Genomic DNA, 27,616 nt, shown 5'->3' with positions numbered 1-27,616 from the left:
CGCTAAATTTTCCCCAGCACTGCTACTGTAATTTCACAACAGTAAATAAAGCAAACCTGCAATCGACAACTCTGTGGGAAACCTCTTGATACGGCAGAGCCCCCTGCAGTCTGCAAGTCAGGGGCTGTACTTCAGCTCAGTTGGCTAGTGAAGCTTCTCTTTGCATACACATAAAGACTTTAAATGAGTGCCATCTTGTTAAGTGCACAGAATTTACAATTTAGTCTTTATTTCACTGTGATTTTGATTGTGTGGATGCATTACAATGAATCGCATTTGAGCAAAAATCTTTGTTCAGCTTATCAAATTGGTCACTGCACTGATATTCTATGAGAAAGCTAAACATTAAAATGTGCATCACATTTTTAGCAATCATGGTACCGTTCTCTGTGTTAGGTTTTGCTACCCCCTGCTGATCCACAAAGGTTATAGCAGTTCTTATAGTTCCCAATACTCTTGTTATTCAGGCTTGCTGCAATTTTTATAAAGCCCACAGGGCAAATTAGAATAGATGTTCTCTCAGTGCGTGTATTCATAGGTACTGATTTATACAAAGTGCTGTTTATATTATAGAGTACGGTATATGAAAGGTATGTTTAGAAAAGTCACTTTGTGGTGAATTAGGCCGTCTGTTGTTTGAAGCTGACTGTGTGTCTTAATGGGAGCCATTAATCAAGTCCTGATCTGTTCATGAACTTGTACACAGTCTCAAAACAAACACATATGGCGGTACAGTGTAAGGTGAGTTTATCATTGTTACAGTGTGCTCACTGTAAAGCCCCAACGAGTGAAGGACACCGACTGTAATACAGGGGGGAGTGGGGCTCTGTGGGGAGAGAGAGGGTGTGTGGGATAGAGCGAAGGTCAGGATAAGAGAGGAAGATGCCCCAGGGAGGAGAGAGAAGGGGGGATAAAAAGACAGAGACAGAGAGAGGCAGGTGAGTGCTGATTTCACTGTGGGAGGAAGCAAGATAGATGGAAAGTTTATAATCACGAGAGAGAGAGCAGGAAAGAGAGTTTAAAAGCCAGCTTTGTTTAGAATTGTAGTGAAAAACCACCACCAGTGTTTGAAAGTTTGGAGTTCATTTTTTCCTTATTGTGCAAAGTTAAGCATCTTAAGGAATAAAAACCAGAAGGGGCTAAGGAAGTACGGGAAAAGTTGAAGACAGAAAGCTTCGGGATAAACAGCGAGTCCAAAGAAAAGAAGAAAATAATCAGAATGGATAGAGAGGAGCAGAGCGAGAACAGTTTACATACTATAGCCATCATTCTGCTGTGCTGTGGGGCCGTCAAAATGCTGCACCTGCTGGGAGTCATCACTGTGGAGGGTGAGTCATTATACTATCATCCACCTTTAAGTCAACCAACAAAGTCAGAGTGTTTCCACTGCTGTTGGGCTGTCAACCAGCAAAGCAAATGTTATAGTTTTTCTCAAGACGCAAAAAGAAAACAGGGATAAATGAAATAAATAAAAAAATAAGCAGTTAATAAATGCAAACTGCTGCTGGCTGTTCTGTTGTCAGATTTGCACTCTTACCCACATGAATTCTGAACTTCTGTCATTAACTACTCATAGCAGGGAACTGCTGTAGAGGACTTGTGCGTGCATATATATATTTCTCCTGCTCATTTTAATGATGCGAATCTGCAGTTGACTCATGCACATGCATTGCTTTTCCCACTTATAATAATTCTGCTGCAGTACAGAAACATCATCTGTCATGTACTATAAAGAAAACGAAGCTTCATACAGCCACAGCTCAATGAAAACCAAAGATTTAAGAAAATCTCTATATGTTAACAGTGCCACTGGTGTTGGGATTCATTCCAGAACTTTGTAGTCTGAGTTGTTAATTGACGTTTGCATATTTTAAAATGGATATTAATGCCATAGTGGTGGATATATTACAAAATTTCCCTACATTTGGTTTAAATTTGTTTCATAATGAAATGAAATGAAGAAACTGAGATGATTTTAGTCAATGAAGACCACAAGGGAGATTTTCTCTCAGATGATCAGTGTAACTTTTAGTCTCTGGGGAAATTTTACTGTTTAAAGGTGTATGAATGTTAACTAATGCTTCCCCATCTCACCTGTGAGGTATTTGTTCTTTAAATTTACTTACCTTAGATGTATTGATGTTAAGGCCCATGAATCACAGATTCTGCCTAAAGGGCTTTTCCAGCTCTGCACAGAATCAGACACCCTCTCTTTTAAGACCTTAGTATAGTTGATATACGCGTTTACACATGCTATATATGCTAAAACATAAAATCTCTCTATAATGGAGCCCTTTGTAATTATATATGATACTACTATAATATGGACGTTGTGTCTGGTCGTTATTTTGCTTGGAATGTAACGGTGACTGTGCTGGTATGATTAGGCATTAGAGGCCTATCAGATGAATTCACGTGATTGTGTGTGTGTGTGTGTGTGTGTGTGTGTGTGTGTGTGTGTGTGTGTGTGTGTGTGTGTGTGTGTCTGTGTGTGTGAGCCTGAACCTCAAAACCTACACCTCAGTACCCCAGTGTGACGCTGACAATGTCTGATCTGCTGGGATGAAAATGACCTTCAAGTGATGTGTGACCGTGTGTACATGTGTGTGTGTGTTTGCAGGTAGCTGTGTTTGTGTGTGTTGAACACGTTGAGGGAGGAGGGGTAAGGAGCTATATAAAGAGACTACAACTCAACATTATAAGTTATACAAAGTGATAAAGTCATACTGCTCCCATAAAGTACAAAATGTGAGACCACAATTCAGCAAGCACTTACTGAATCGCGTAATAAATTATTTTGATTTTTTTATCGTGACTTTTATACTTTAAATTGACATGTGCACCGTTAGATAATATCATTGCACGTGACACTGTTCTCACCGTTTCAAAGCATCTCTACGGCCACATTTGTCAAACGTGTGAGTCAGCAGGCCAAAGAGTCAGTATATCGTATTTGATTGTAGAATTCAAACCTGCTGATTTAAGCTACGATGGCAAACTTTAGGTTTTTTGTGTGAAGTTCTGAATACTGAATCTGAAATCTGAAAAGTTAGACTGATGGCTCAGGCTTAATTTAGCAGTGAGATAAAGCAGTCTTTGCCTTGCTCAGTGAAATGCCATCTCAGTACCCATCATTCACTGGGAGAATAGAACTGAAGAGGGACTGGTGTAATGAAGCTTTACAAACCACTAATGGTTTTGTCACACAGATAAAAATGTCTCATTTCAAAACTGTTAATGTTTCAAAATGTGAACTGCCAAGGACAGAGTGAACCTTGCCCCCCGTGACACCAATTAAAGCTAAATGGGAGCCATTCAAAAGATTTAGCTTTGTACCTGTGCTGGACACTGTCACTGTGCCCGATACTGTTCAAAACACATTCAGCTAAATTTTCGTCTGGACAGCAGTCGGCACAATAGTGACTTTGATAGTGATAGTGACTAGTGTGCTAAAAGGGGAAATGGTCCATAATTTTCTATGAAAAACAAACTCGGTGATTACAATCTCTCATAGATCTTAACTGATGCAAACACAGGGAAGTGCATAGCAGCTTCTACTAATAGGACCATTCACCTTTTTTTTCAGCCTAAATTTCACGAGGATAAATGAAAAGAACAAACACTTCTGATAAATCAGCTTTTAATGAGATCTTTTTCTTATCCTGCTTAGTCAGACATTAAGACATCGGCCTTCATTAAACTCAGCAACTCATTATTTCAACAAAAGCAACATCTTTTTTTATTTATTTAGGTTCTGCCATTTGCTAATTTTAATAGTGTATACTGCTGGAATCTCATCACGCCACTCCATGGCCCTTTTCAGCTTTAATTAGAGCCTGGCTGGATTCTTGTGGCCAATGTCGATACAGATTGTTAGGGATACACTTCATTAGGTACACCTTGGTGTACTTGGTTGGACTCCCTTTTGCTTTCAGCACCGCCTTAATTCTTCTAGCCGCAGATTCAGAAGGGTGCTGGAAACATTCCTCAGAGATTTTTTTATTAATATTGAGGTGGTGGCATCACATAGTTTCTTTCTGCAGGTTTATCGGCTGCAGATGTGAATCTCCTGCTCCACCACATCCCAAAGGCGCTCTGTTAAATTGAGATCCAGTGAATATGAATGCCATTTGATTACAGTGAACTCATTTTCATATCAGCTAACCAATTTGAGATGATTTGAGCTCTGAGACAGTATGTGCTATCCTGGTCATAAAGGTCAGATGAACAGATGGACATGGTTAGCAGAAATACTCAGGTGGAGTTTAAACAATGCTCTGTTGATAATGAGGAGCCCAATTAGTGCAGAGAAAGTATCCCCTACGACATTACACCACCAACAGTTGTGTAATGCCAGAGTGTTGTGAGTTCAGAGATGCTGTTCTGTATAGTTTGGTTGGAATGTAAATGCACTGTTTAAATGGCTGATACTTGCGTTACCAAGCAGATGAATAAGGGTACCTAACTGTGTCGCTGGTGAGTGTATATTGGCTGATATTCTTCATATATGCATGTTTTAAAAAACTGGTATGGAATAATGTGAACACAGCATGACTCACCATCTGGTAAGCTGTGAATTTTAATGCTAGTTGTACTGCAGAAAGTTATGGAAACAGTGAAGTATGGGCCATTTTACAAGCTTAACCCAAGCTTTTTTTCCTGTATTATCTTTTTGCATTAAAAAATAAATTAATTAATTAAAAAAAAAAACTCCACACCTGTTATTTTCTGTTCAGCAAGTCGGCACGATCACCATTAAATGTGGTGATAACTTCCTACTGAGCCTGGAAGTTTGTGGAGGAGGCCGCCTACTGATAACAGTCATTCAGTGGGCTGATAACATAACGGGGGCACCATGACCATTTTATCATATTCAGAATTTTTATTACTACTTCTATTAAATTATGCACAGTTATAACACTATGCATAATTATTACATTGTAGATTGCTTTGGGGGAAATTGTTCACTGGTTTAAATGTGTAAATGAGTGTCTCTAAAAGAGGGCGAGAGAAAATGTCTTAATTTTATATTGTTGTGTTCACCTATAACCACCGTGTGTGTGTGTGTGTGTGTGTGTGTTAAGTCAGAGTCAGTGGTGTGTCCTCTTTCAACCTCCCCTCCAGCGAGGACAGTAATGAGTTGTTAATGATAGGGCCGGTAAGAGGAGCAGCGTAGAGCTGCGAAACTGACCTTTACCTCTCTGCACCTCCATCTTTCATCCTCTCCTTCGCCTTTTTGGTCACAGTGTGTATCATTCTGCTTTTCAGAAAGACAACAACATTGTTCAAACCTGGTGCATACATATGACTTCACTGAGCCAATGTTGTCCTTTTCTCTTCATCTGAACAGTCACTCCCTTCCTGTCTACATCTATCCTTTTACTCTTTAATACTGATTTTTTTCCCTATATATATATATATATATATATATATATTTTATTTTTTTTTTACCCTTTAGACAAAGCTGATGATGACTTGGAGATGACAATGGTTTGCCATCGACCGGAGGGCCTCGACCAGCTAGAAGCTCAAACCAACTTCAGTAAAAGAGAGCTCCAAGTGCTCTACAGGGGCTTCAAGAATGTAAGTGACTGTAAAAGTGCACTGCAACACTTCACCTCCAGTTTTTTCATCACGACTTTCCTCCCGCTTAACTGTCTGTAACTTGAGTATGAGAGCATAAACAATAAAAACATCTCTTTAAATCAAAGAAAAACACCCAGTATCAAAAGACATTTGAATGATTTGTATTTATGTAGGTTTTAATTTTTGTTTTACTTTGTATTGGCTTATATACACGGTTGATAGCAGAGGTGGTGCTTTTAACCTATACTGCAAGCACCAAGTAGAGGGAGATAGGTATATCATAACATCTACCTTTAAATACACTCTATGGGTTTTCGTGAGCTGACCTACCTAAATAGCTACAAATTAGTGTGGAGATCACTATGAGCATCCATCATCATATTGGACATGCAGACCTTTTTTTTTTTCTTTCTCTGATTTACAAAAAATTCCTCTGCGGTGCTACATGCACGCCTGTGCAGTAACCCGGTTTACCTAAATCTCTGAGAATATATAATCTCTTCTTTAATACTGAGTCAATGTTTGCCAAAGCCCGGATTCAAAGTACACAACACTGTTACATTTCTTCTAGTGAAACAAAGTGGTTTTATTATCCTCCTGGTTTTCTTTGTGTAAGTCTGTACATTTAATTTCAGTAACAATGACTCTGCTTCATGACAGAGTGAATAATTTTTACAGGTAAATAAATGGGCCAGAGTACAGTCTGCATTTGTGGTCACGCAGTAACATGCAGTAAGTTGTGAGATTAAACATTTCAGGTTCCTTTTTGCGTTTTTGGGAGAGTTTATTCATTTGTCACTTAATTTTAACACTACCATTTTAATGCAGATATACTCTGTTTTGTTTTGTTTTTTTTGTTCTTTACTACTTTCACAGATTTTTGTCGTAAAGTATATTTTATATTGAGGTTGCATTCTTTAGCTTAAAGCTCTTTATCAAAAATAGTCTCATAAGAGACACCCTGCTGTGATAGTCAGAAACTGTAATTAGATGTACCTTTGGGGATTGTCAGGAATTAGACTGTAATCATTTTAAGCAACTTTAATATGGCTTTTTGATGACCAAACCTCATCAATCTCCGTGCCTTATCGGCTTTTGTATTTCTCCACTGTTACACCCTCCTGTGTACTCTGTTTACTTCGTTTGTGCTTGTTCAGGTTTCACATTGCCCTTAAACTTTGTCCTTTTGTCCCTCTCTCATTCCAGGAGTGTCCAAGTGGTGTCGTAAATGAAGACACCTTCAAGCAAATATACTCCCAGTTCTTCCCACATGGAGGTGAAGTGTGTGTGTGTGTGTGTGTGTGTGTGTGTGTGTGTGTGTGTGTGTGTGTGTGTGTGTGTGTGTGTGTGTGTGTGCTGTGATGTTTGCATTTATGTTCGTCTTTGTCTCTGCACGTTTTCCTGCCAGTGTATTAGCAACTTTTTTCTTCTTCTCCTGCAGATGCCAGCACCTACGCGCACTACCTGTTCAATGCATTTGACACAGGACACACAGGATCCATAAAGTTTGAGGTTTGCTTTATACTAGAGATGGCACGATACCACTTTTTTATGTCCGATACCGATACCGATATCATAAATTTGGATATCTGCCGATACCGATATGAATCCGATATAGTGTGTTTTTTAATCAATAAAACAGTTTTTTAATATCTTGCTGCTTTTTGTATAAGTTCATACTCAAGTTAAAAAAAAAAAACCCACTAAAGCTATTCTGTTATACGTGTATGCAAAAAAAATATACTGCACCCAAAATATTTCATAGTTCAGCAATACTGATCAATCTAATAAACTTAAACCTGCTCCATCCTCCCTGTTCTGGTATTTTAAAGAGTAAGCAACCTAACTAATAGGGTTCTAAAACTCCCAGCAAAAAAAAAAAATTAAAAAAATAGGGAACCACCCACCCTCCACCTCATGATGCTTAACTGACGTAATCAACTTTAATTTGATGCAGTGTGAAAAAAAATGCACAGAAATAAACTATTTTCCAAGAATAATTAAATAGACTCAACATCTTTCTTCAACAGAATTGCAGACTGCACAGATGGTACCTTCTCAAAGGAAAAAGTACTATAGCTTGCTAGGGTATATTAGACTTAATAGTTACTATATACTATATACAGTAATGTACATTTTACATCAGATTAAAACTTGGGTGTAAGATTCGGATAATTATTTATTAAAAGCTAGACATTTTAAATGAGAATAAGAAAGAAAAGTATGTCTTTGTGCCCCCTTTTCCCTGTTCATGCCCTATCGGCCCCCCTGGCTAAACTTTGCTAGATCCGCCCCTGCACAGTTACCAGCTGTCAGCTACGTAGAAAACGATTCTGGTGTAAAAAGTAATATTAAATAAATTCTAACAACAGATTATCAAGCTTAAACGTGCTACTGTTGTTCAGCCGCTGGTTTCCTCTTTCTGGCGCAAAGTAAGCAATAAACAAACAAGAGAGACGGACTCGCGACAGAAAAGCCGATCAGCTGATCATTAATCAGTTTCATGATTAAAGTAGCAGCAGGAGACAGACAGAGAGAGAAGAGGCAGTCGCTCCATATATCGGTTGTTAAGCTTAACGCGGGAATGCTTTACAAACATTCAGAGATGAACTTACACACTTGCTTTACTTCTCTCTGGGAAAACTTCCTCAGAGATGAATTGCTGGATTGCTAGGAGGCTACAAATACACACAACCGCTCTATCACGTGAGGGGTACTGCTGCGACGTGCTACGGTTATGAGCCGAGTTACGCCGTGTCGCAAGTTTTGTGAGGTGCTTTTTTGATATTTAATGGATCGGATTACATTTTTTTTATTTTTCTCCGATATCCGATCCAGTAATTTACGTCAGTATCGGACCGATACCGATACGTAATATCGGATCGGTCCATCTCTACTTTATACTCACTCATTTCCACTCATTACATCTCAGCTCTTTGATACTCACCTACCCTACGCCTCCCTTATTCGGTTTGTCATTCTATATCTGCTTCGTTCTCCATCAGGACTTTGTAACAGCTCTGTCCATCCTGCTGAGAGGTTCTGTCACCGAGAAGCTACAGTGGACCTTTAACCTCTATGATATCAACAGAGATGGATACATAAACAAAGAGGTTTGTCTTAACTTCTTCTTTTTTCCACATGTCAGGTTTTATTCATCATAACTCATGGTGTCTGTGTTCTGTTTCACAGGAGATGACAGACATCGTCAGAGCAATCTATGACATGATGGGGAAGTACACTTACCCTGTTTTGAAAAATGACGCACCCAAACAGCATGTGGATGCCTTCTTTCAGGTACCATTATCTGCTTCCTTTATTTATATAGTAAAGTAAAGTAAAATTTTATTTATATAGCGCCTTTCAAGATAAAAGTCACAAAGTGCTTCACAGAAGCTAAAACATAAAAATAAAAATCAACTAAAAGCAAGTTTAAAAAGATGACTTTTCAGCTGTATATTCAATGAAACTGACAACATCAGCTTAGCACTGCCTACTTTACTTATCCAAAAGTCGCTACAGTAGAAAATAAATGACCAGTTACTGTTGGCTGCAACATCCACCCAAAATATACAATGACCGAATCTCAACCTCATTGAATATGCATCCATCAAGCCATCCATCCAGTTTCTGCAACGTATCCCTGTCTAATCTGCTTAGACTGTGGGGGAAGCACTGTAAGCAGAGATGTTCATACATCCATCTCCACAGTCACCTGTCCGAGCTCTTCTGGTAGAACATGAAGGTGTTCCCAAGTCCAATGGTAATTTTATAGTATGTAGGGGCAAAAATTCAAATTTGCTCCGTATATTATTATAGAACTAATCTGACACAAAAAATCCACTATCCACTTGACATGGTCATATCAGCAGAGCTGGACACACTGAGCAGCTCAGCTAGCTGAGTTAACTGATTTTACATGTCAAAGTAAATAAATTAAATAATGTGACGTTTATAAAATTTATGTTTTATCAACTGTCTCCTCCCTGTAGACAAGGCTAAACAAGCAGCATTTATTTTATGAAAAACAGCTGCAGCTGGAGTGAGTGGATACAGGTGGGGGTCACTTAGGGAGGTCAGGTCTCTCCAACTGTCATTGCAAACTGTAGTATGTCAGTCCTTTGGGGCTCCCACTGACCTGGGGCCTGTCTTGTCTGGTGGCAACCAGCGTCTGTCTAAGCCAACTAAATTTTCTGTAACTTGCAACTCGCTGATTCAGCTATTGATTTAAATAGGCCGATTTACTAAATGTGTTTGTAGCTTTAAATATCACGTATTCTTCCATCTGCAGAAAATGGACAAAAACCGAGACGGTGTGGTGACTCTTGATGAATTCATCCTTTCTTGTCAAGAGGTACTCATTTGTTTGCTTTTTTTCTTCAACTCACTCTAAAGGCTTCTTCCACTGAGAATAGTTTAATTAATGCAGGATTTGCATATAATGGAAAACATGATGGCTGACTACAGTGCTGTTGCTAATGCTATTAGTGCATTTGCTCTCCGAAATGTCAGCATGTCTGCACAAAAGACCACCACAGTCACAACAGTTTTGCTAACTATTTATTATTATTTACCGAAGGCCTCTTAGATTTTGCAAGTCTCACTGTACACGCTATTAATTATGGCTGTTAGTACAGTTTTCCATCAGTATTTATCTGCAGAGATCATTAAAATTTTATGGACCTTTACTGCCCCCTAGTGGCCAGTAAAACGAATTAAATGGTGATTGTTGGCCGACTTTCTTTTCTCACAGTCACCACTTCTTAATTCTCCTTCATCTTTGCACAGGATGAAAACATTATGAGGTCCCTCCAGCTCTTTGAAAATGTCATCTAGACACGAGGGAGATGGTGCAGCAGACGAAGCACAGAGTGTGAGAAGAGAAACGAACAACAGGAAAAAGAAGGAGGAGAAGGAGTGATGAATAAGAATCTGCAAGCAAAAGGAACAACCTAACTTGTGAGAGAAGGCAGACAAGAAGCTTGTCAATTTGGGTGTGACTGTTTTCCACAAAACCTTCTGGAAGGCATCCTACTGTAAGAAATCTAAGGCGATAAACCTTCACTGGTTCTGGAAAGCCTCCTTTAGACAAAGTTGACCTTTCTGTGACCACTTCTCTCATCTCCACCTCCCTCCCTCGTTTGTTGCTGTTGTCAGTGTCATCTTGGACGGTGCACACTTAGTGCCACTATGTAAATACTGCCACCTCTCACATTTGGTTGAAGGCCTTTCTGAATTATGTAAAATTGTTACCATGCAAGGACTTAAATTCCTGAATGCAGCTTAGCAGAGAGAGCATCCAAACGCACACTTTGCTCATTAGAGGCTTAAATAAGAGCATTATAAATTTCTGTGTCAATACAAAGAACATGAGCAATATTGTGAAGCATGCACAAGAGATTCCTACAGTATAATAAATGAATATGTGTCATAAAACTCGGTGGCAATATACACAACATCTTGCTAAATGGTTACGTTTGGGATGCCCGGTCTGTGTGCAGCATCTCACCGAGCCAGCTCGGCCATTTTTAGACATAAAATCAAACATAGGTCTCTAAAGGTTTGCAGAGCTGAACGTGTGAATGTGTCCCAGCTTGTGACATTCTTAGGTCTTGTGACAGCTTGCAACAGTCCTCAGAGGCCTCCTTAACTCCTAATGTGTGTTCCAGTGTCGTCGGTCGGTGTTTGAATGTTGTAATGACTCGACTGTAGATATTTAACTGTTGTGTCTGTGGCTTCTTCTCAGTGTCTTGAATCACTGGTGTCTGTCTGTGTGTCTCTGACTACCTGTCTGTCCTTCTGTCAGATTGGATATAACCCTATAATTATTCTACCTGCCACTCGGTGTTAAATAAAGAGCCCATTTAGAGGTTTCCCGGCATGCAGATGGAGAGCAATACGAGGATGTGCACGTGTTTGTGTGTGTGGTGTCCCGGTGTGAAGGTCCCATTTCCCTGAATATTAAAGTCTCATTTATTCTAGCATGTAGCTTCATCTTCAAATGAGCTGACTGTGTTTTTGCACGAGGGGCGAGGTTTGTCTTTAACTCTGTCTGTTGAAAACGGCAACTCAGAGCGACCAAAACTTCACTGTGAGGGAGAGATGTTGAAGGGAAGCTTACAGAGGAGGACAAAGCTCAGTGAATAAGACAGAAGATGAAAGTAAAGACCTTTTCACTGATTATGGAGGAATGGAAGCCATGTTTCGAATAAGAGCCATCGTTTTTGAAGACTGAGTAGTGCAAAAATACATTTATAAATGGTTTACTGTCATGCCTACTCACTGTGCTACCAATATAGTGATTTAAAAAAGCAAAAACAAACAAACCCCAGACATACTTTCACATAGATGGACGGATAGACAGGCAAACAGACAGACACACTTAAAACAGTCAGAATGAAATAATGTGTGTATTGAAATACTGTAAAAAATCATTATATTTATCAATAAACTTTTCAAGAAATAAAATCAAGTAACGTCTGCTTTTTCCCCCCCACCATGTTGCTCCATACGGTTTTTCTGTTTTACACCTTATTATATGGTAAAACCTTTAAATAAGCACATGAGCAAAAGGGTCACAACAACATTTTATACTGTACACATATACAACGTAAGTACAAAAAGACTTGTACATGTGTGCCTCCGTTTCAAAGAACACGGCCCACAAATAAAGCATGATAATGTGCGTTAGGAAAAAAAACCCAAACTTCACCATCACTGAACATGCATCACTCCTTTTATTCTCCAACTTACAGCTTGTTTCATATTTTCCTCACTTCGCACCACCAAATCCAAGCATCTATTTTCTATTTATTACTCCTTAAGATAGCTTTTCTTTTCTCTCCATAATGTAACACTGTTGTCATAATTTTGTTGGGGCGCCTTACAGGTGACTGTGATGGCGCACTGTAGTCTCGTCAGAGTGAGTACATCTATAAATGAAGGTTTAAACACCAGAACAATTAAGAATTAAAGAGGAAGTAGCTTTTATCTTCGTTGTTTTGAGCAGACATTCTTGTTTTGTACTTTGATAAAAACACAAAGAGATTTGGCCTTTCTCATAAACGCATTCCAACCCGTGCACTTTTGTTGTGTAGCTGCTGGAGTGCAGGCCTAGATGATTATCCTCCCACTAAAATTAAAAAAAAAAAAAAAAAAAAAGGTAATAACAGAGCCAGCTGTAATCAAGTCCACTAAGTAGGGTAGACTAAGGCGATGGTCGCACTGAGAAACCACACCCTTACAAAACACTGATTCTTGCATCTCAATGTGGAGAATTAATTACCTCCATCATTTCTCCTCTTATAAGTACGAGCGCAAGAGGACAATCACATGGTGGCGAGAATTTTTTTATGGTGGTAAGTCTTTTTTCGTATCCTTTGAATGTGTGTAGTCCTGGTGTTTCCAAGTACAGAGCTGCAACATTTTGTCCAATAAAGTTTCTGCTTCAGGACTCACCACGACTTCAGGTCCACTTTCACAACCACTCAATCGGGTTCTTCCGTTTTTGTTTTTTTTCTGGTCACACTTTTTTTCCCCCTCCACAGTAAGGATCACAGTAAGTCCTACTGTCCTCATGTAGGTCTAATTTAATTAAAGTATCCTCGCAGGGCTGTTAGAGGATGCTCAGTGATTACCGCTTGGTGTCTGGTCTCTACTCCCTGTCCTCGACCCAGGGTTGAAGGTTCTGCAGCGCATACAGGGAGGAGTTATGGGCGCACAGTGGATCTGATACCGCTGATTCGCTGAGGGACTTCTGGAGGGCGGACTGCTGCAGCTGCAGGATGAGGCGATTGGCCTGCTGACGCTCCGCCTCCCTCTCCTCGGCTGTCTGCCTCCTTAAAAAGAAAAAAAGAAAAAAAGACAGAAATGAAACATTATTTTGGTTCAATAATTTTAAAAAGGCTGAGTACGATTAAAGGAGAGCGACAGAAAGTCTTGAAGTCTGAAGATTGCTATTTGCAAGATGAAAACAGCAGCTGTGCCTTGTTAGGAAAAAGGATGGCGATGCAATAGATCTGTTCGAAGCATAAAAATGAACTCAGTAAAAATATTTTTGGGAATCTGAAAGGTGAATTAAGGGCTGAGTAATCAAACAATACAAAACCCATCTTTGTTATTATTTAATTTAATTAGTTTCACTTATTTGTTTATTTTTTTAGACGTTTTTCAATTTAATTTGGTCGGAATTTATAGTATTTAAACTTTAAAATTATTTCCACATACTAAACATACTACACTAAGCTAAAATTTAAATATTTTCTGTAAATGTATAGTCACATTTATGTATTCGTTTTCTTTTGCGACTGAGTCCGTTAACCGGAAGATGTCACTTGGAAAGTGGAAAGTTTGTGTTTTCGGCGTCTAATAAAGAAGTCAACTATTTTTCCTGGAATTTTATTTTATTTTTTAAAAGTTCCTATACGGGCATCACTTTTGACACATGTTATCATGACATTTCATACCAACCTCCACTTGGTCCTGCGGTTCTGAAACCAGGTTTTGACTTGCGCGTCTGTCATCTTGAGACTCTTTGCCAGAGCTGCCCGCTCGGCGCTGGCCAGGTACTTCTGTCGATGGAAACGCTTTTCTAACTCACATATCTGAACTCTTGAAAAGGAGGTGCGGGGCTTTTTCCGTTTAGGAGGCGTCCTATTCTGGTACGGGTGCCCTATTCTCCGCGTAACGGCGAATGGCACCAGAGCCGCTGCAGGAAGGAGAGACGGGGAGACAGCGATAAATATGAGGTGAGATTTTATACAGCAGCAGACAGACGATTTCTGTGTGGAGATCCAAGGCCAAATATCACAGAAATCTGCCCTGTGCGACAACAGTGCCCTGTTTATGCGGTGCATATGTGAAATATGGTGACTTATATTATATTTATTAAGCAAGTTAAATCTGAGCAAGTCTTGAAACAAAGCAATAATAAATAGCGAGTAAATATTTCTTCTTGAAGTTGTGTGAACTTTAGATATTCGTGGCACTGGTAATTAGAACAAGAACAACAACAAGCGTTTTGGTCTATCACCGTGGAATTGTGTGTCTGTATATTTACAACTATATATAATACATGTATTATATCAGGCCTGTGGTCATAAAAGCTTCCATTAATCTTCAATAAAATAGGCCACAGGACTATTTGTGTAATAAAAACGTTTCAAATCCTCTTCACACACCCTTATAAATACAGAGAACTGGTTATAGCTTTTATTATTTTACATAATTGTGCTTCAGTTTCTTTGAAATTTATGAGATAAATCACTCCATAGTCCAATAATCAGCGTATTTATAGTTATCTTTAATTCCATAAATAAATGCATTTATTTGAGCTACTTTCATGTGTATTAGAAAACTGCAACAACGCCAGGTTGTTTGGTTTAACTGTGTCAATGCACTGGGCTTGTTTATCGCAAAAACGTGACGCAGAAATTAAACATTCAAGTTCTACAACAGAAGCCAATTGAACAAAGCGGATGATGATGTTTAATGACAGTCTGTAAATGTAGTGTATTCTAATATTTTTTTAAAACAACAACTTGCACAATGTTCTATATATTTACGCCTTTTTAGATAAATAACGGGCAAATAACTTAAATAGGCTTTGGAGTTCTACAGATATTTGGCAGAGGTGCTGGTTTTTGTAATGGCTGAGCAGCACTTACTACCGTTTTAAACATTATAAAATATTAACGAGGGGAAGTCATTTGTTCTAACAGCTGGCCTACCTGATATTCTGTCCTTGGCAAACCTGTTCCCTATCCAAGGGAAGCACAGACCTCCAAAGCCAGGAACAGCGCTTTGCACGGGGGCCGGGGGTCCCGGGGCTGTCACTGGTCTGTGGGCTGGGACGCGAATGACTCCCCGACTGCCCAGACTCCTGCTTTCTCCGTATGAACCTGAAGCCTCCACCGGAGGCATTACACCGGAGAGGGAGATCGAGAGCGCGGTATATGAGGGCGCGTTGGCCCCAGTCGGGCTTCCCAAACTGTAATAACCGTCTCCGTTACTTAAATCTGATCCACTTTGTCTTCCAGCCGTGCGCGCGCTTTCTGGTTCAGTACCGGCTCCCAGAATCTGGTCGATGCCGAAGCTTATGGGCTCGTGATGGGCCGGTTTTGGAGGAGGGCTCGGCGCGCTTGGTGCTTGCTCCATTCCTCGCTCGGTCGCAAAAAGGGCAAGAAAACTGAAGCAGATGGGGGGGTTTTAGGCGTTGTTCGCTGTGAAGTCAAACTGTACCAAAAGTCATCATCAGAAGTGTCGCCATCGCTGTCCAGCCGTAAACCCAGAGTCCAGCGCGTCCCGGTTGTCTCTAACAGGCCTCTTTCAGAGGACTGGGTCCTCTCTACAGGCTGTGGTGAAAGTTTGATGGGCGTTTGGTGAGATGTGACGTTCTGTCCTCCTCTCAGCGCATCAAAACGCTCCGTCTAGCAGCTCCGTCCTCCTCCATCCCTCTCCACCTTTCATTGGCTGGCACTGGAATGACTGATTGAATGTCAGTGGGGGTAGGCCAACGATTTGGCACAATAATCAAGATTTCACATAACCACGGGCGTCAGCGTGTTATATATATATATGGTAAGATATGGCATCTTGATGTTGTCTGAGTGAGTCAGTATTTCATTTGGCGTTTCTTGTAATTCTAATAGAGAGCAGGGAGCAAGCAATAACTCTATGAAAATGTAAATGGAATATCGAAAAAATCGGACCCGGGGGGAAGGACCAATGTTCTCTGCTGTTTGGCGATGGATTTTAGCATTTCAACCAAATAACGTTTTGTCATTTACCTGTCAATGTTCTGCTCGTATCCAGAAATACATCCTGAAAAATCACTTTTTTCAAGTTTTGTAGTAAATAAAGGAAAAACTTTTTGCATACCCTGAAGTCTGACGAACTGAAAATTCTGCCCATTTCCACTTTTCAGGCTAGACGCAAAGTGCGAATCATTTGTCCTCATACTGCTGCTGTCATTTCTTGACACATGTGGAATGTGCAAGAATAATAAGTTCACACGAAAACTGGCTGAAAGCTATTAGAAAAAAAACTTGGTGATATAATCCCCTACAAATATTCTTCACCTTATAAAGAACTCACCAAAAAGGAAGAAGATACATTCCCAGTTTATATTTAAATCCTTCACTTCGTCCGCACCATATAATCAAATACAAAGAGTTAGTTGTTACGATTTGCATTTTTTAATATTCCTTTGTACTCTGTCAGGTGGGTAAAATGTCGGACTTTTAAATTTAAACCAGTAAAACGAAATTCGGTGTCCGTGAAGTGTCACACTTAAAATTTTAATCTTACCACATTATTGTCGAGTACAGAGAGAGTGTGATCGCATTTTCTGGATGTTTATGTTACTAACAAATAATTTCCAAACATTTACTTCATGCTCTGGTTGAACGTTTCTATTAAATGTGGGAAGTAATATCAGCTTACGAGAGGCAAATAAACACCCTAAATCCATGTTAATAGCACTCCAGTGCGTAATTACGCACATCCAATTCATGACATGACACCCATCATGTAGCTCTTTAAAACAAAAAAACGACAGCAGCCTTATTGAACGTTGGCAGAATCACCAGCACCTATTGAGCTTGGCAAAGCAATACACGGCCTTATTTGTTCCTGGTAGCCAGTGCCACATTAAATGACCTGACAAGGGAAAGCCACGGGCTACTTCAGATAAAGTGTCCGGACTCTGGAAGCTGCTAACCGCTCAGATTCAATGTAACAGGCGCCCAAAGTGACCGGGTAATCACATTTTCACTAACTTGTCTCACGGACAGACAAATGTGCGTGGGGTTGGGATGCGGCAGGTGGCTTTTTAGGCTATCACATTACAGAACTTTAACAAACTAGTAGCTACCCAACATACTCATTTATTGACAAGGTGGTTTATATTCGTTGGCTTTTGTTCATGTATTTAATCCGTGATTGGTTTGGAACTGCTGCGCTTTAATTGCCGAATTAATTTATTTAAACACTTTATTTAACATTATATGGATTCTGTTGTTTTCTTGTGTTTTCGTGCGCAATTTTTGCTACTATGGTCAGTCTATTGCTGTTTTTAAATCATCAATAATTATTTAAGAAACGACTCAATATTTATTTTGTAGTCCACTTTAAGACCTGGGAAAATCTTCGGATTAAATACATTTAAATAGTTAAATTCCAGTTTGTGATACAAAATCAAATGCATATATATATATATATATATATATATATATATATATATATATATATATATATATACACACACATATGTGTATATATATATATATATATATATATGTGTGTGTGTGTGTGTGTGTGTGTGTGTGTGTGTGTGTGTGTGTGTGTGTGTGTGTGTGTGTTTTGGTTTTTTAAAGAACCCATATCTCGCCCTTTACAATAAAGTCTTATGAAGCAATATGAGATGGGACAAGGCCCGGGGTGATTGTTTGGCAATATGGACAGAGTGTTGGCTGGTTCGCCCTGCCATATGTGAGCTCACCGGTGGCTTTTGATGGGGGAGAATTGGTCTGTTATAGCTGTCATCATTTCAGACATTTTTATGTTTCTTCTCTTGATGACATTTGCAAAGATTATTCCCTTATGACGGAGTTGTGAACAGAACACAACACACATTCAGCTTCTTTTAATTGCACGGACACTTTTTTAATAGGATGAGTCACACCTACATGGCAGTAACTGCTGAATAGCTGTTTCAAGAAAATGAATAATTATTGTATTTATCCTGACTCCAGCACAGAGTGAATGTAGTCCCACCAGTCCGCACAGAGCAGAAGGCGCTCTCACTCGTTGCAGATGCTGGGTGTTAGTAATCTGGTGTAATCCAGTGATTATGATTGATTATGACACGTTATCCCTGACCTTCCGGGATTCCACGATGACACGGGTTGTCCAAAAACAGCCCAGGAAAAACCCCAGCTCGCATTCTGCCAGGTTTATAAATTCATTGATCGCGTGAATGCTGGATAAAAAAAGTGCCGGACTTTTTCATTGGGTCGTGGACACAGCAAGAAAAAAATATATGTTTAAAAAAAGATGCTGAAGGTCCATTTAAAAAGCAGCCTTAAGGTGATCTCGTTTAGACCAAAATATTTAGGCACTGTTTCGGAAAAACCTACCGCCGGTACAATTAAGATGCACATCAATCCTCGTTTTTTTCCACAGGCAATATAAAGCTGACACCCTGATTCCAAAAGTCCAAAAAGAAACGACAACAAAAGAGTGAAAGAGTGCGATTTGTTTGAGAAATTACCACTTGATCTGCATAATCGGGGGTCTGGGCTGCAGCTCGGTACCCGGGGGCTGCGTTTTTATTGCGCGTCTCTTCGCCGTTATCAATTTCAGCAGCGCGCCTGACTTTTTAAAAGGGGGACGAGGCCGGCTGCTTCTGAATAATGAATGACACGCTTTTATATTGTCGCTAAAGTGCCCGTGATGTTACAATATGAAAAGGCAGCGGTAAGTAATAGTGCATTTAAAGGGGATGTAGTGTATTATTATGATGTAAAAGAGAAGGAGAGAGGCGAGAGGGAGAGAGAGAGGGAGATGAGTGGAGAGCAGAACCCAGAGAAAGAGAGAGATTGTTTTATTACAATAAGAGGAGATGAGTTTGCCTCGCAGCGAAATGGGGACCAGTTAATGAAACTTTACCGCAGCTAACGATTTCCCCTCCCTCGCTCTAAAAACCGCCCTTATGAAATATTTAAACTATTTAATATAGGTGGTATTAAGCTGAAAGACACTGGCATTGGCCATCTGACAACATTTACAAGGCTGTGGATTTTTCTAAAGTTGAGTAAACAAAGCTTTACGGCCCGCTTTTTTTTCTCCTCTGCGCACATACACCAGAAGTCGTGTAGTAAATCACGCTTACATTGAGCGCAATATAGTGAAAATGTGTTTTACTGTTGGGAGACTTGATTTAGTCTAATTTACACTTTTCTCCATACCCACGCCATGCGTCCCCCCCTCACAGATGCAGCATAAGACCGTCTTGTCTGTAAGGGGGGGGGGGGGGGGGGGGGATTGCATGGCCCCAGTGTGGGGGGAGATAGTGTTTCATATTGACATGCTCAGTGGGATTGTTGGATGAGAAGAGAGCAATGGGATCCCCCATCAGGGACACAGACAGGACCATCCTCATCCCTGGGCTGTCACAGGAACACTGCTCTGTGCTCCTGTGTGGACACTCTTATCTGCAAGACACTTAAAAAGCAGATAAACCATGTAAAATGTCACCGTAAATGTCAGTTATATGGCCTGGTAGATATTAAAGGGTTTTAATGACCAAATATGAAGGTTATAATCCCAAAAGGTTCATTTTATTGGAGGGAATCTATTTTACATTTCTCTAAAAGACAGATGACAGCACACCTTTTGCCTTTTAAATGTTGTAGGGGCTGATTATAAAAACGTAGTGGTAGAGCTTCCTGTGTTTAGATAAGACACAAGTTTATTATTTATTTATTTATGTATAGGGATGGTATTTGTTTCAGTGAATGTTGCATTTTTTGCTAAACTCAAAAAACAATGTGCTTTGGTTTTGTGTGTGTGTGTGTGTGTGTAGACCATGTTAGCCTGTCTGATGGTTGAATGCATGGCTGCCTCTTCACGCTGGTTAAAAGTCAGGGAGGGAGAGTCGGAGGGAGGGGGAGGAAAAGAGTGAGAAAGGGAAGTAAGTAACCGCACAGACATGGATTTTAGGGGTGGACAAGAGCAAAAAAAAAACAGGATGGATGGGTGGATGGCTAAGACTTAGATGTGAGAGAAAGAGTTAAGGCATTAGTCCGGGGGGTCATTTAGGGCTGATGATAATTGGACACATGGCTTGAGTTTGAACAAGAGGATTCTCAAAGTATACTCTTTTCTTTGTGTGCGCGTGTGTGCGTGTGTATGTAGCTGTACGTTTGGAAGTTGACGTGTTAGATGTGAGCTGAAGGCTAAGTAAAAGTTTCCCTGCTTTTAAGTCTCTCATCACACTCAATAGCTTTCAAAGGGATCTGCCATTGACAAAATGACTGATGCAATTAATAAGTGAGTGTGTGTGTTTTTTTTTTATCTATAATGACTGATTTATGTGTGCATGTCTGAGAGAGAGCGTGCCAGGGTGGGCTTGTGCTTAAGAGCAGCTGAGTGCTCTTGAACGCCCCTGGTCGTGGCACTAATGTGTTAATTCATTACTGCTTGTAGTCAGCTGCATTGTGTCAGTGCAGTGTTTCCCGTCTCCCTCTGTCTGTGTTCTCTCCACTTCATAAAAGCCGATTATGCTGCATGTCGCCGCTGTTCCACCCGTTCTCTCATGCCTCTTGACCTCCTCACCCCTCCTGTTGCCTGCCCGCGGGGCGCTCATGCAGGGGAGCAGAGGAGGGAGGGACAGAGGACCAGCTGCCACCAGCCATAGAGCTCTGGTACCTGGCAGAGGCAGCTACTCCAGCACCCTGCTTTGCTGGGCCTTCTGGCCCCTCAGGGTGGGGGCTGGGGGTGGGGTGGGGGGGACACCAGCCTCATGCCACCAGCCCCACCTGTCTTGCCCTAGGCGTAGTGTGACCGATTAGACACACACACTCAGATATATACAACGTTTCCCTGCTGAATGAGTGTAAAAATTTGAGTTTTGATCCAACGTGAAATGAGAATATTGCAGAGGCCGCAGAAGTTGTGCAGTCCAGGGAATCTTTCATTTGAATTAAAAATGCAGCACTAGTACGAAATCTTTTATGTGCTCTGTGCATGTGTCTGTTTTAGGAAATAGGTCTATATTTAAATACATAAACAGATTTCCTCAACACACATGCACATATTGACACTACTGCAGTCCTCTGCACACTCTCACACGCACACACACACACACACACACACACAAGGATACACAGAGGCACTTTGCTGTGAGGCGTGAAAGAGCGAGAGCTAAGTGAGGCCACTCCGGAGCACTATTCTCTATATTGATTTCCCATTATCAGACCCCAGTCCCTGTGGAGTCATTAGTACTGGGATCAAACAGACAGACAGAGAAGGAGACTAATACCAGTCACTTACACCAGCACAGGGAGATCACCTTACCTCCCCGAGGGTAGGAAGGCCAGAGAGGAGCATAGGAGGAGAGGAAACGAATGAGAGGGGGGTAGTGGATGCATGAGTGCAATGGGCTAACAGATGGAGATGGCAATGTGTAGAGTGAGAGGAAGAGGAAAGAGGTGGGGTTTCGAAGTGGAACGTTCATGGGCAAATGGTAGACACCTTTGATCACTTTATTTGCCCACTCTGTTTTGTCTGTTGTGGTGGAAAAAGCTTTCGCTCGACTTTTTAGCTATAGACATCTCCAGCAACCCACAAACATTTGCCTTTTGTTTTTTGCTTCGTAGATCTCATTATATTTTCACAGGTGACTTTTCTCTTTGTCCAACCTTGTAAAAGCTGGCCAATATAGCTCCTCAGCCTCCTCTCTGTCAATAATTTTATAGTAAAGATGCAATGATGAATGGTTTTCATGTAGCCAGCAGCTGTCCCCACACCGGAGAGAGAGACAAAGAGGGAAAGAGAGAGGGGGACAAACAAAGAGAAAGAGTGAAAGAGGAATATGAAATGTGAGATGCTCATTTTGGTCCCTTGCTTCATAATTTCTGTGGATGTATTTATCCTCCATGGATTCAGAGGGAGCAATGAATTCGTCGTATGAATCAACACCATCAATCTTATTCACTTCTGCCTGCCAGTGAGCCCTGGAAGTGGTGGTCAGGCTTCAGTCCGCACACTCAGATCGGGCCACACTGACACACACACACGCACGCTCGCACACACATTGCTCAGACGGGGGTGACCCTGGCCTGACCCCCCTGCTGACCCCCAATCTGTTCCCCAACCTCACACCATGAGAGACCGGAGCACACTGGGATAGGGACACGCACGCTCAAAGACACACACGCACTGGCACATTGTGCGGCGTGTGATCTGATGGATATTTCCTCAGACAGTACCATGTGTGTGGGCAGAGTGCGTGCGGACACCATGCGTACGGGTGTGTATCTAAGTGTGCGTGGTGCCATAGCCTCTGCCCCCTCCCACTGGTGTTAATTGATTCTTGGTGCGCTGTGCTGATTGGTGTGAGGACCCCTAGAGGCGGGCTCAGTTCACCCCCCAACACACAAACACCATGCCCCCCATCCCATTTTATGTAGCACCTGACTCACACACACACATACACAGTACACACCACACAGACATACAGTATCTCTATGTAATGTATGTCCACAAACTGTTAAGAGCGCATGTGTTGACTTTACCGGTGAGAAAATACACATGCACATGCACACGCTCACACTCGTGTCTTTCAGGGGGTTTTCACACCCCGGTAAAGAGGAAGCTGGCTAGCTGACATGAGCAGATTGTGGATCATATGAGACAATCCGCATAGAAAAAATCAGTCTTAGAGGTGATTCATGAACAATATAGGTGGGCGTAGGTGTGTGTGCATGTGTGTGTGAGAGAGAGAGGCAGAGAGAGCCAAAAGAGACAGTAAGAGAGATGAATCTCCGGTTATTAATTTCCAGCCGCGGCCCCTGGGTGAGATGTTAATATAGGGCTGATTGTGACTAATTTCTTATTAATTGCCATCAGCGATTACACAGTGGCCAGTAATGTGGCTAATTTGTTGAAATGAATTTGGTTTTTGGAGGCATTTTAATTGCTGCAGGTGGGCAGCGTCCTCTGCACACTGTCACTTTTGTTTTTCAGCAGGAAACTTTTGACGTCGCGCCGCTGCTGTGTGTGACTAGTAACAGCAATAATGTGTGAATTATGTCGCATTATCCTAACAGCACAGAATGTGTACATGTCTGTGTATGTGTAATCTTCGCATGCGTTTCTCCCTCTTTGTCTGAGGACATGCACGGAAACAAATCTTTGCAGCATCACTGTAAATGTCCTTGATATCTTATTCATCAGCCTTGTGCATCCTCCTCCTTCCATATATCTTCGCACGTTCACGATCATTACAGCGGGGATGGAGGAACATTTAAGTTGTTGCCTTTGTTTGTTGAATGTTTATAGCTTCCGTTTGCACAGTCTCAACGACCACTGAGGAACCAGTAGATACAAAATCCAAATCCTCCTATAAAAGAGGAGATGCCCTCTGGGCAGCCATAGCTCATAGTTGGCCTGATTTAGTGGCAGCCAGGAATCTGGGCTTGAATAAAGACAGAGAGAGCGAGGGCAGAGTGGGAGAGAGAGAGGAAAAGATAGCTCCCTGTGTGATAAATAGCCCAGGCTCCCTCTATTGCATTAGCCGTCCGGGCCGATAGATTGCGAGCCCAATAGACCCAGACGTATGCGATTGGTTTCTCATATAAAAGTTGCATATTAAATTCCTTCACAGGACTGTGCCCCCCAAGCATGAAGGAGGGAAGGAAGAAATGGGAGTTAAAAAGCAGAAAGTGGAGAAAGCAATGGAAGAGCAAGAAAAAGGCTTTTTATGAGAGATGAAACGAAGGCAGAGTTGGGGAAGCCTGAGAAGAAGCGGGAAAGATAATGGCAGGAGAAAAGTAGCTTGATGGTAGAAAAGACAAATGGTGATATCATGTATTTAATAAGTCCGTGGATATTGGGCGATGAGTGCGACCGTACGTCCATTTAATCAGTATTGCTTCCCAATGAAGATTTCTCTCTCCTGTTTGTGCACGCCCGCCCTTCTTCTGTTCTCAGCCGTTCTCCACACACTAACGACCTCTCTAATTGTTTCCAAGCTCATTAAGATGCTGATGTTTTAATAGTAATTAATCCGTCATTTGCCTACATGCAAACGCGGGCCACTGAGGTTTGTTCATCGCTCTTTCAATACACTGATAATGCAGTAGCCTAGTCAAAGGAGACAATATCCTGCTAATTTAGCTCATCACTGTTAATTGGTTGTTAAGTGCCTTTAATTACCAAGCAGGCTTTGGGATTTAGGTCTGCAGAATGAGAGGGATCCCCGTGATTGTCCCTGTTCGTCTAATGAATCTTGAGTGAACTTTGAAAAGTGGAATAAATGACCAGAGAGTGAAAAGAGACTCGCACTGACCCCGTTCTCTTTTCCATCTGAGCTCCCTCCTCATTTCCTTTCTTCTTTTCCTTCCTTTTCTCTGTCCTCCTGTCCCTTCCTCCATCTCTCTCTCACTCCCTATCTCTTTCTCCAGATATTATTAACTCATTAAGTTTTTTTCATTATTTTTAATAAAAGATGAGTTATGGCTTTAGCCTCACTGTGGCAGCATCCCCCATACTCTCGTCCTCCCTCCCTCTTCTCTCTCTCTCTCTCTCCCTCTCTTCCCCTTCAACCATTTACTCCCTCCCTTCCTTTTCCTCATCCTCCCATTTTCTCCTTCCTTCTCAGCCATATTGCGCCTGCTCTGATACATTTGACCCCTGAACTGCAGTCTCTGACCTCGGTGTTGCCGGTTGCAACCTTCTGTCCGTCTTCTTTCCTTTCGCCACACTCACGCATGTCTATCAATCATCTCTCTTTCTCATAGCGCTGAGCAGTCTTTAGATGGCATTCATAAGATTTATGATTCATGATTCTCTCTCTTCTCCTCTGTCTGTGTGTGTGTATGTGTGTGTGCAAGATAGGAGAACAGAGAGAAAGAAAAGGGGAGTGCGAGAAAGACAGACTGAGGGAGAGGGAGAAGGAAAGGGGCTTGTCGATGACAGACTTGAATAATGACAATATCTATGATTGATAGCTTATATAGGGCTAGTTGAGTGTGTGTACTGTATTTTTGTCTGTGTGTGCGTGTGTGTTAGAGTGACAGAAAGAGAGTTTATGTGTTCCGTTTTCACCACATTAATCTAATGTTAAAGGAGCCATGATGAATGGTTTTCATGTGGTTTGAGCTGTCAGTGGTCACAGCGATGGAGAAGAGCAGCAAGTGACCAGAATTACCAAGGGACACATGATTTTTATGTAGGAATACAGGGACTCTAGAGGGAGAAGAAAAAAACAAAATCAATTTTCTCTCTGATATTAACCAACTTTAGTGTTTTGAACTGTGGAAGCCCTACGTAATTCTTTTTCTTTCTCACAATGTAAAGTTTCTTTCTCAATTTAAAATTTCTTCTTCTTCTTTATTTAGTTTTGTATTCATTTATTTTGCAGAGCCACGCTGATAATATACATCTGATAGTAACGTGTGTTTAAAGCTGCAAACTGTCAGGTAAAAGATGGCCACAGGTATGGTCACATCTGCTCTGCTTAACAAGCCTCTCTAACCTGCAGCTCTAAAAAAAAAAAAAACATTATGCAACAAATACAGTTGTGGTGAAATGAAAGCACAACCTCTTTCTGTTCTAAGGTATTACGTATTAGAAAATCATAAACAAAATCTGTTCTTTTCCGGGGCCTAAAATTAGATAATAACAGATTCAGATGAACAACGACACATCACATATTACACTGTCATTAGTTATTTTGCAAAAACTAAGCCAAAATGCAACAGCAATCTGTGAAAAACTAATTACACTGTGATTCAATAGTGTTTGCTGTCAGAGAGGTGACCTCACATTTGACTACTTTGATATACAAAGGATTTCATGGTTGACTCGGTGACTGCAAGGTGTTCTGGTCCTGTGGCTGCCAAACATGTCCAAATCACCACCCCTTCACCGCTGTGCTTGACAGTTAGTACGAGGTGTTTGTGCTGAAGGGATGTTTGGTTTTGACCAAATGTGGCATTGTAATTATGGCCAAACATCTTCACCTTGGCTTCATGTGTCAGAAGGAAATTGTTCCTGAAGTGTTGTGGTTTGCTCAGATGCAGCTATGCCAACTTATCAGATCCTTCTACTTTTAGAGAAAATGAGTTTTCTCTTGGCAACTCTTCCCCCCCCCAAAAAAAATAAATATATATATATACATTTTTCTAATGATACTGTCATGAAATGTAACATTTAATATGCCAGCTGTGTAGAGTCTGAAATGTAGTTCTTTGTGTTTTTTGCATTTTCTCTGAGCATTGCACGGTCTGACACGGGGGTGAATTTTCTGGGACGTCCACGCCTGGGATGACTGACAGCTGTTTTGAATGATTTTCACTTGTGAATATCCTCTCTCATTCTACAGTTATGGACTTTACATTTTTGGGAGATTTCTATATAATCCTTTCCAGATTGATAACCAGCATTGTGTTAACACACACCTTAATGCTCGAGAACCAGCAAACTGTTAACATGTCTGCTTTTATAGAGGGTCTCACTTAATCAAATCCTTTTGAGTATCAGCACCTGGTTGCTGGTTAACCTCCAAATTCCAGTAGAAGCAGTAAAGGTGAACTTCTGCTTCTGCATTTTGGTGTAGGTTTTCTTAAATACATAATTACACCATGTAATTTGTCATGTGTTGTCCATCTGAAGCTACATTAACTTTAAAAAATATGTTTGTCCTGATATGTAAAGGTTTATAATTACCTCCTTCTTTTTTTTAAAAAAAAAACATAACTGTAAATATGGAAGTATATGACCGGTTAAACTTGGATCTCAATCAAAAGTTTTTTCTGTGGGTTTGTTGTTTACTGCATATGAGACGATGCACAATGTTAGCCTGACAGCTTGAGGCAAAGCACTTCATTGCTCTCAGGTCAGGTGTTTAGCCTGAGCTAGATATGTCATGTTCTGTACCAGTATCACTTTTTATTGAGACATTGTCTGCAGAGCTGCCAGCTGATCAATGATATCCCATCAATTTTATATAAGAACATATCAACACTTAGTAATTTGCACTTTTACTCGACTGACTCCAAATGTCATCTTGCTGTCAGAACTCCCCTCTCAAATGATTTTAAGTTGTTCTTAAAATCTTGTTGCTTGTCAAAAAGCCCCGTCGAAGAAGAGAGAGCCTTTCCTGAAAAACATTCGAGTCTAGTATTTCCGAGCTCACATTTGCTATAAATTCCTTAAGTTATGTTTGGCATAAATGTCTGCAGCTGAACAAAGGCTCTTTTTGATCTTCATATTTTACATAGTCACGCGTGAAAGCAATGCCTTG

General features: G+C 40.9%; 2 protein-coding genes across 5 annotated transcripts in view; one reads left to right on the top strand and one right to left on the bottom strand.

Annotated features, from left to right (window-relative positions):
* Nucleotides 1-12,058, top strand: part of kcnip1a (Kv channel interacting protein 1 a) — a 57,101-nt gene extending 45,043 nt beyond the window's left edge. For all 4 annotated transcript variants that reach the window (XM_084947410.1, XM_084947427.1, XM_084947436.1 and 1 more), the window contains exons 2-8: nt 5,459-5,583; nt 6,793-6,862; nt 7,028-7,098; nt 8,592-8,699; nt 8,779-8,883; nt 9,878-9,940; nt 10,375-12,058. In XM_084947410.1, the coding sequence (XP_084803536.1) occupies nt 5,459-5,583; nt 6,793-6,862; nt 7,028-7,098; nt 8,592-8,699; nt 8,779-8,883; nt 9,878-9,940; nt 10,375-10,422 (590 nt within the window). In that variant the 3' untranslated portion in view covers nt 10,423-12,058. The remainder of the gene's footprint in view (nt 1-5,458; nt 5,584-6,792; nt 6,863-7,027; nt 7,099-8,591; nt 8,700-8,778; nt 8,884-9,877; nt 9,941-10,374) is intronic.
* A 103-nt stretch (nt 12,059-12,161) lies between these two features.
* On the bottom strand, nt 12,162-16,014 carry tlx3a (T cell leukemia homeobox 3a). Its single transcript, XM_084947401.1, has 3 exons — nt 15,315-16,014; nt 14,056-14,293; nt 12,162-13,424 (listed from the first exon to the last, which is right to left on the bottom strand). The coding sequence occupies exons 1-3, from the start codon at nt 15,739-15,741 to the stop codon at nt 13,241-13,243; spliced, it is 849 nt and encodes a 282-aa protein (XP_084803527.1). The 5' UTR covers nt 15,742-16,014; the 3' UTR covers nt 12,162-13,240.
* Between the last annotated feature and the right edge of the window lie 11,602 nt (nt 16,015-27,616).

This window comes from Perissodus microlepis, chromosome 2 (genome assembly GCF_051167445.1).
Source record: "Perissodus microlepis isolate ML-2025 ecotype Zambia chromosome 2, ASM5116744v1, whole genome shotgun sequence".
NCBI classification, from domain to species: domain Eukaryota; kingdom Metazoa; phylum Chordata; class Actinopteri; order Cichliformes; family Cichlidae; genus Perissodus; species Perissodus microlepis.
This window is presented reverse-complemented; position numbering and strand designations above follow the sequence as displayed.

What these genes read in the sequence shown, in the direction of transcription:
- tlx3a (XM_084947401.1), bottom strand. Translation starts at nt 15,741, where the DNA reads ATGGAGCAAGCACCAAGCGCGCCGAGCCCTCCTCCAAAACCGGCCCAT. An exon ending in TGCCAAGGACAGAATATCAG is followed by an intron (nt 14,294 to 15,314) that starts GTAGGCCAGCTG and finishes TCCTTCCTGCAG; the next exon opens with CGGCTCTGGTGCCATTCGCC. An exon ending in AACCGCAGGACCAAGTGGAG is followed by an intron (nt 13,425 to 14,055) that starts GTTGGTATGAAA and finishes TTTCTTTTTAAG; the next exon opens with GAGGCAGACAGCCGAGGAGA.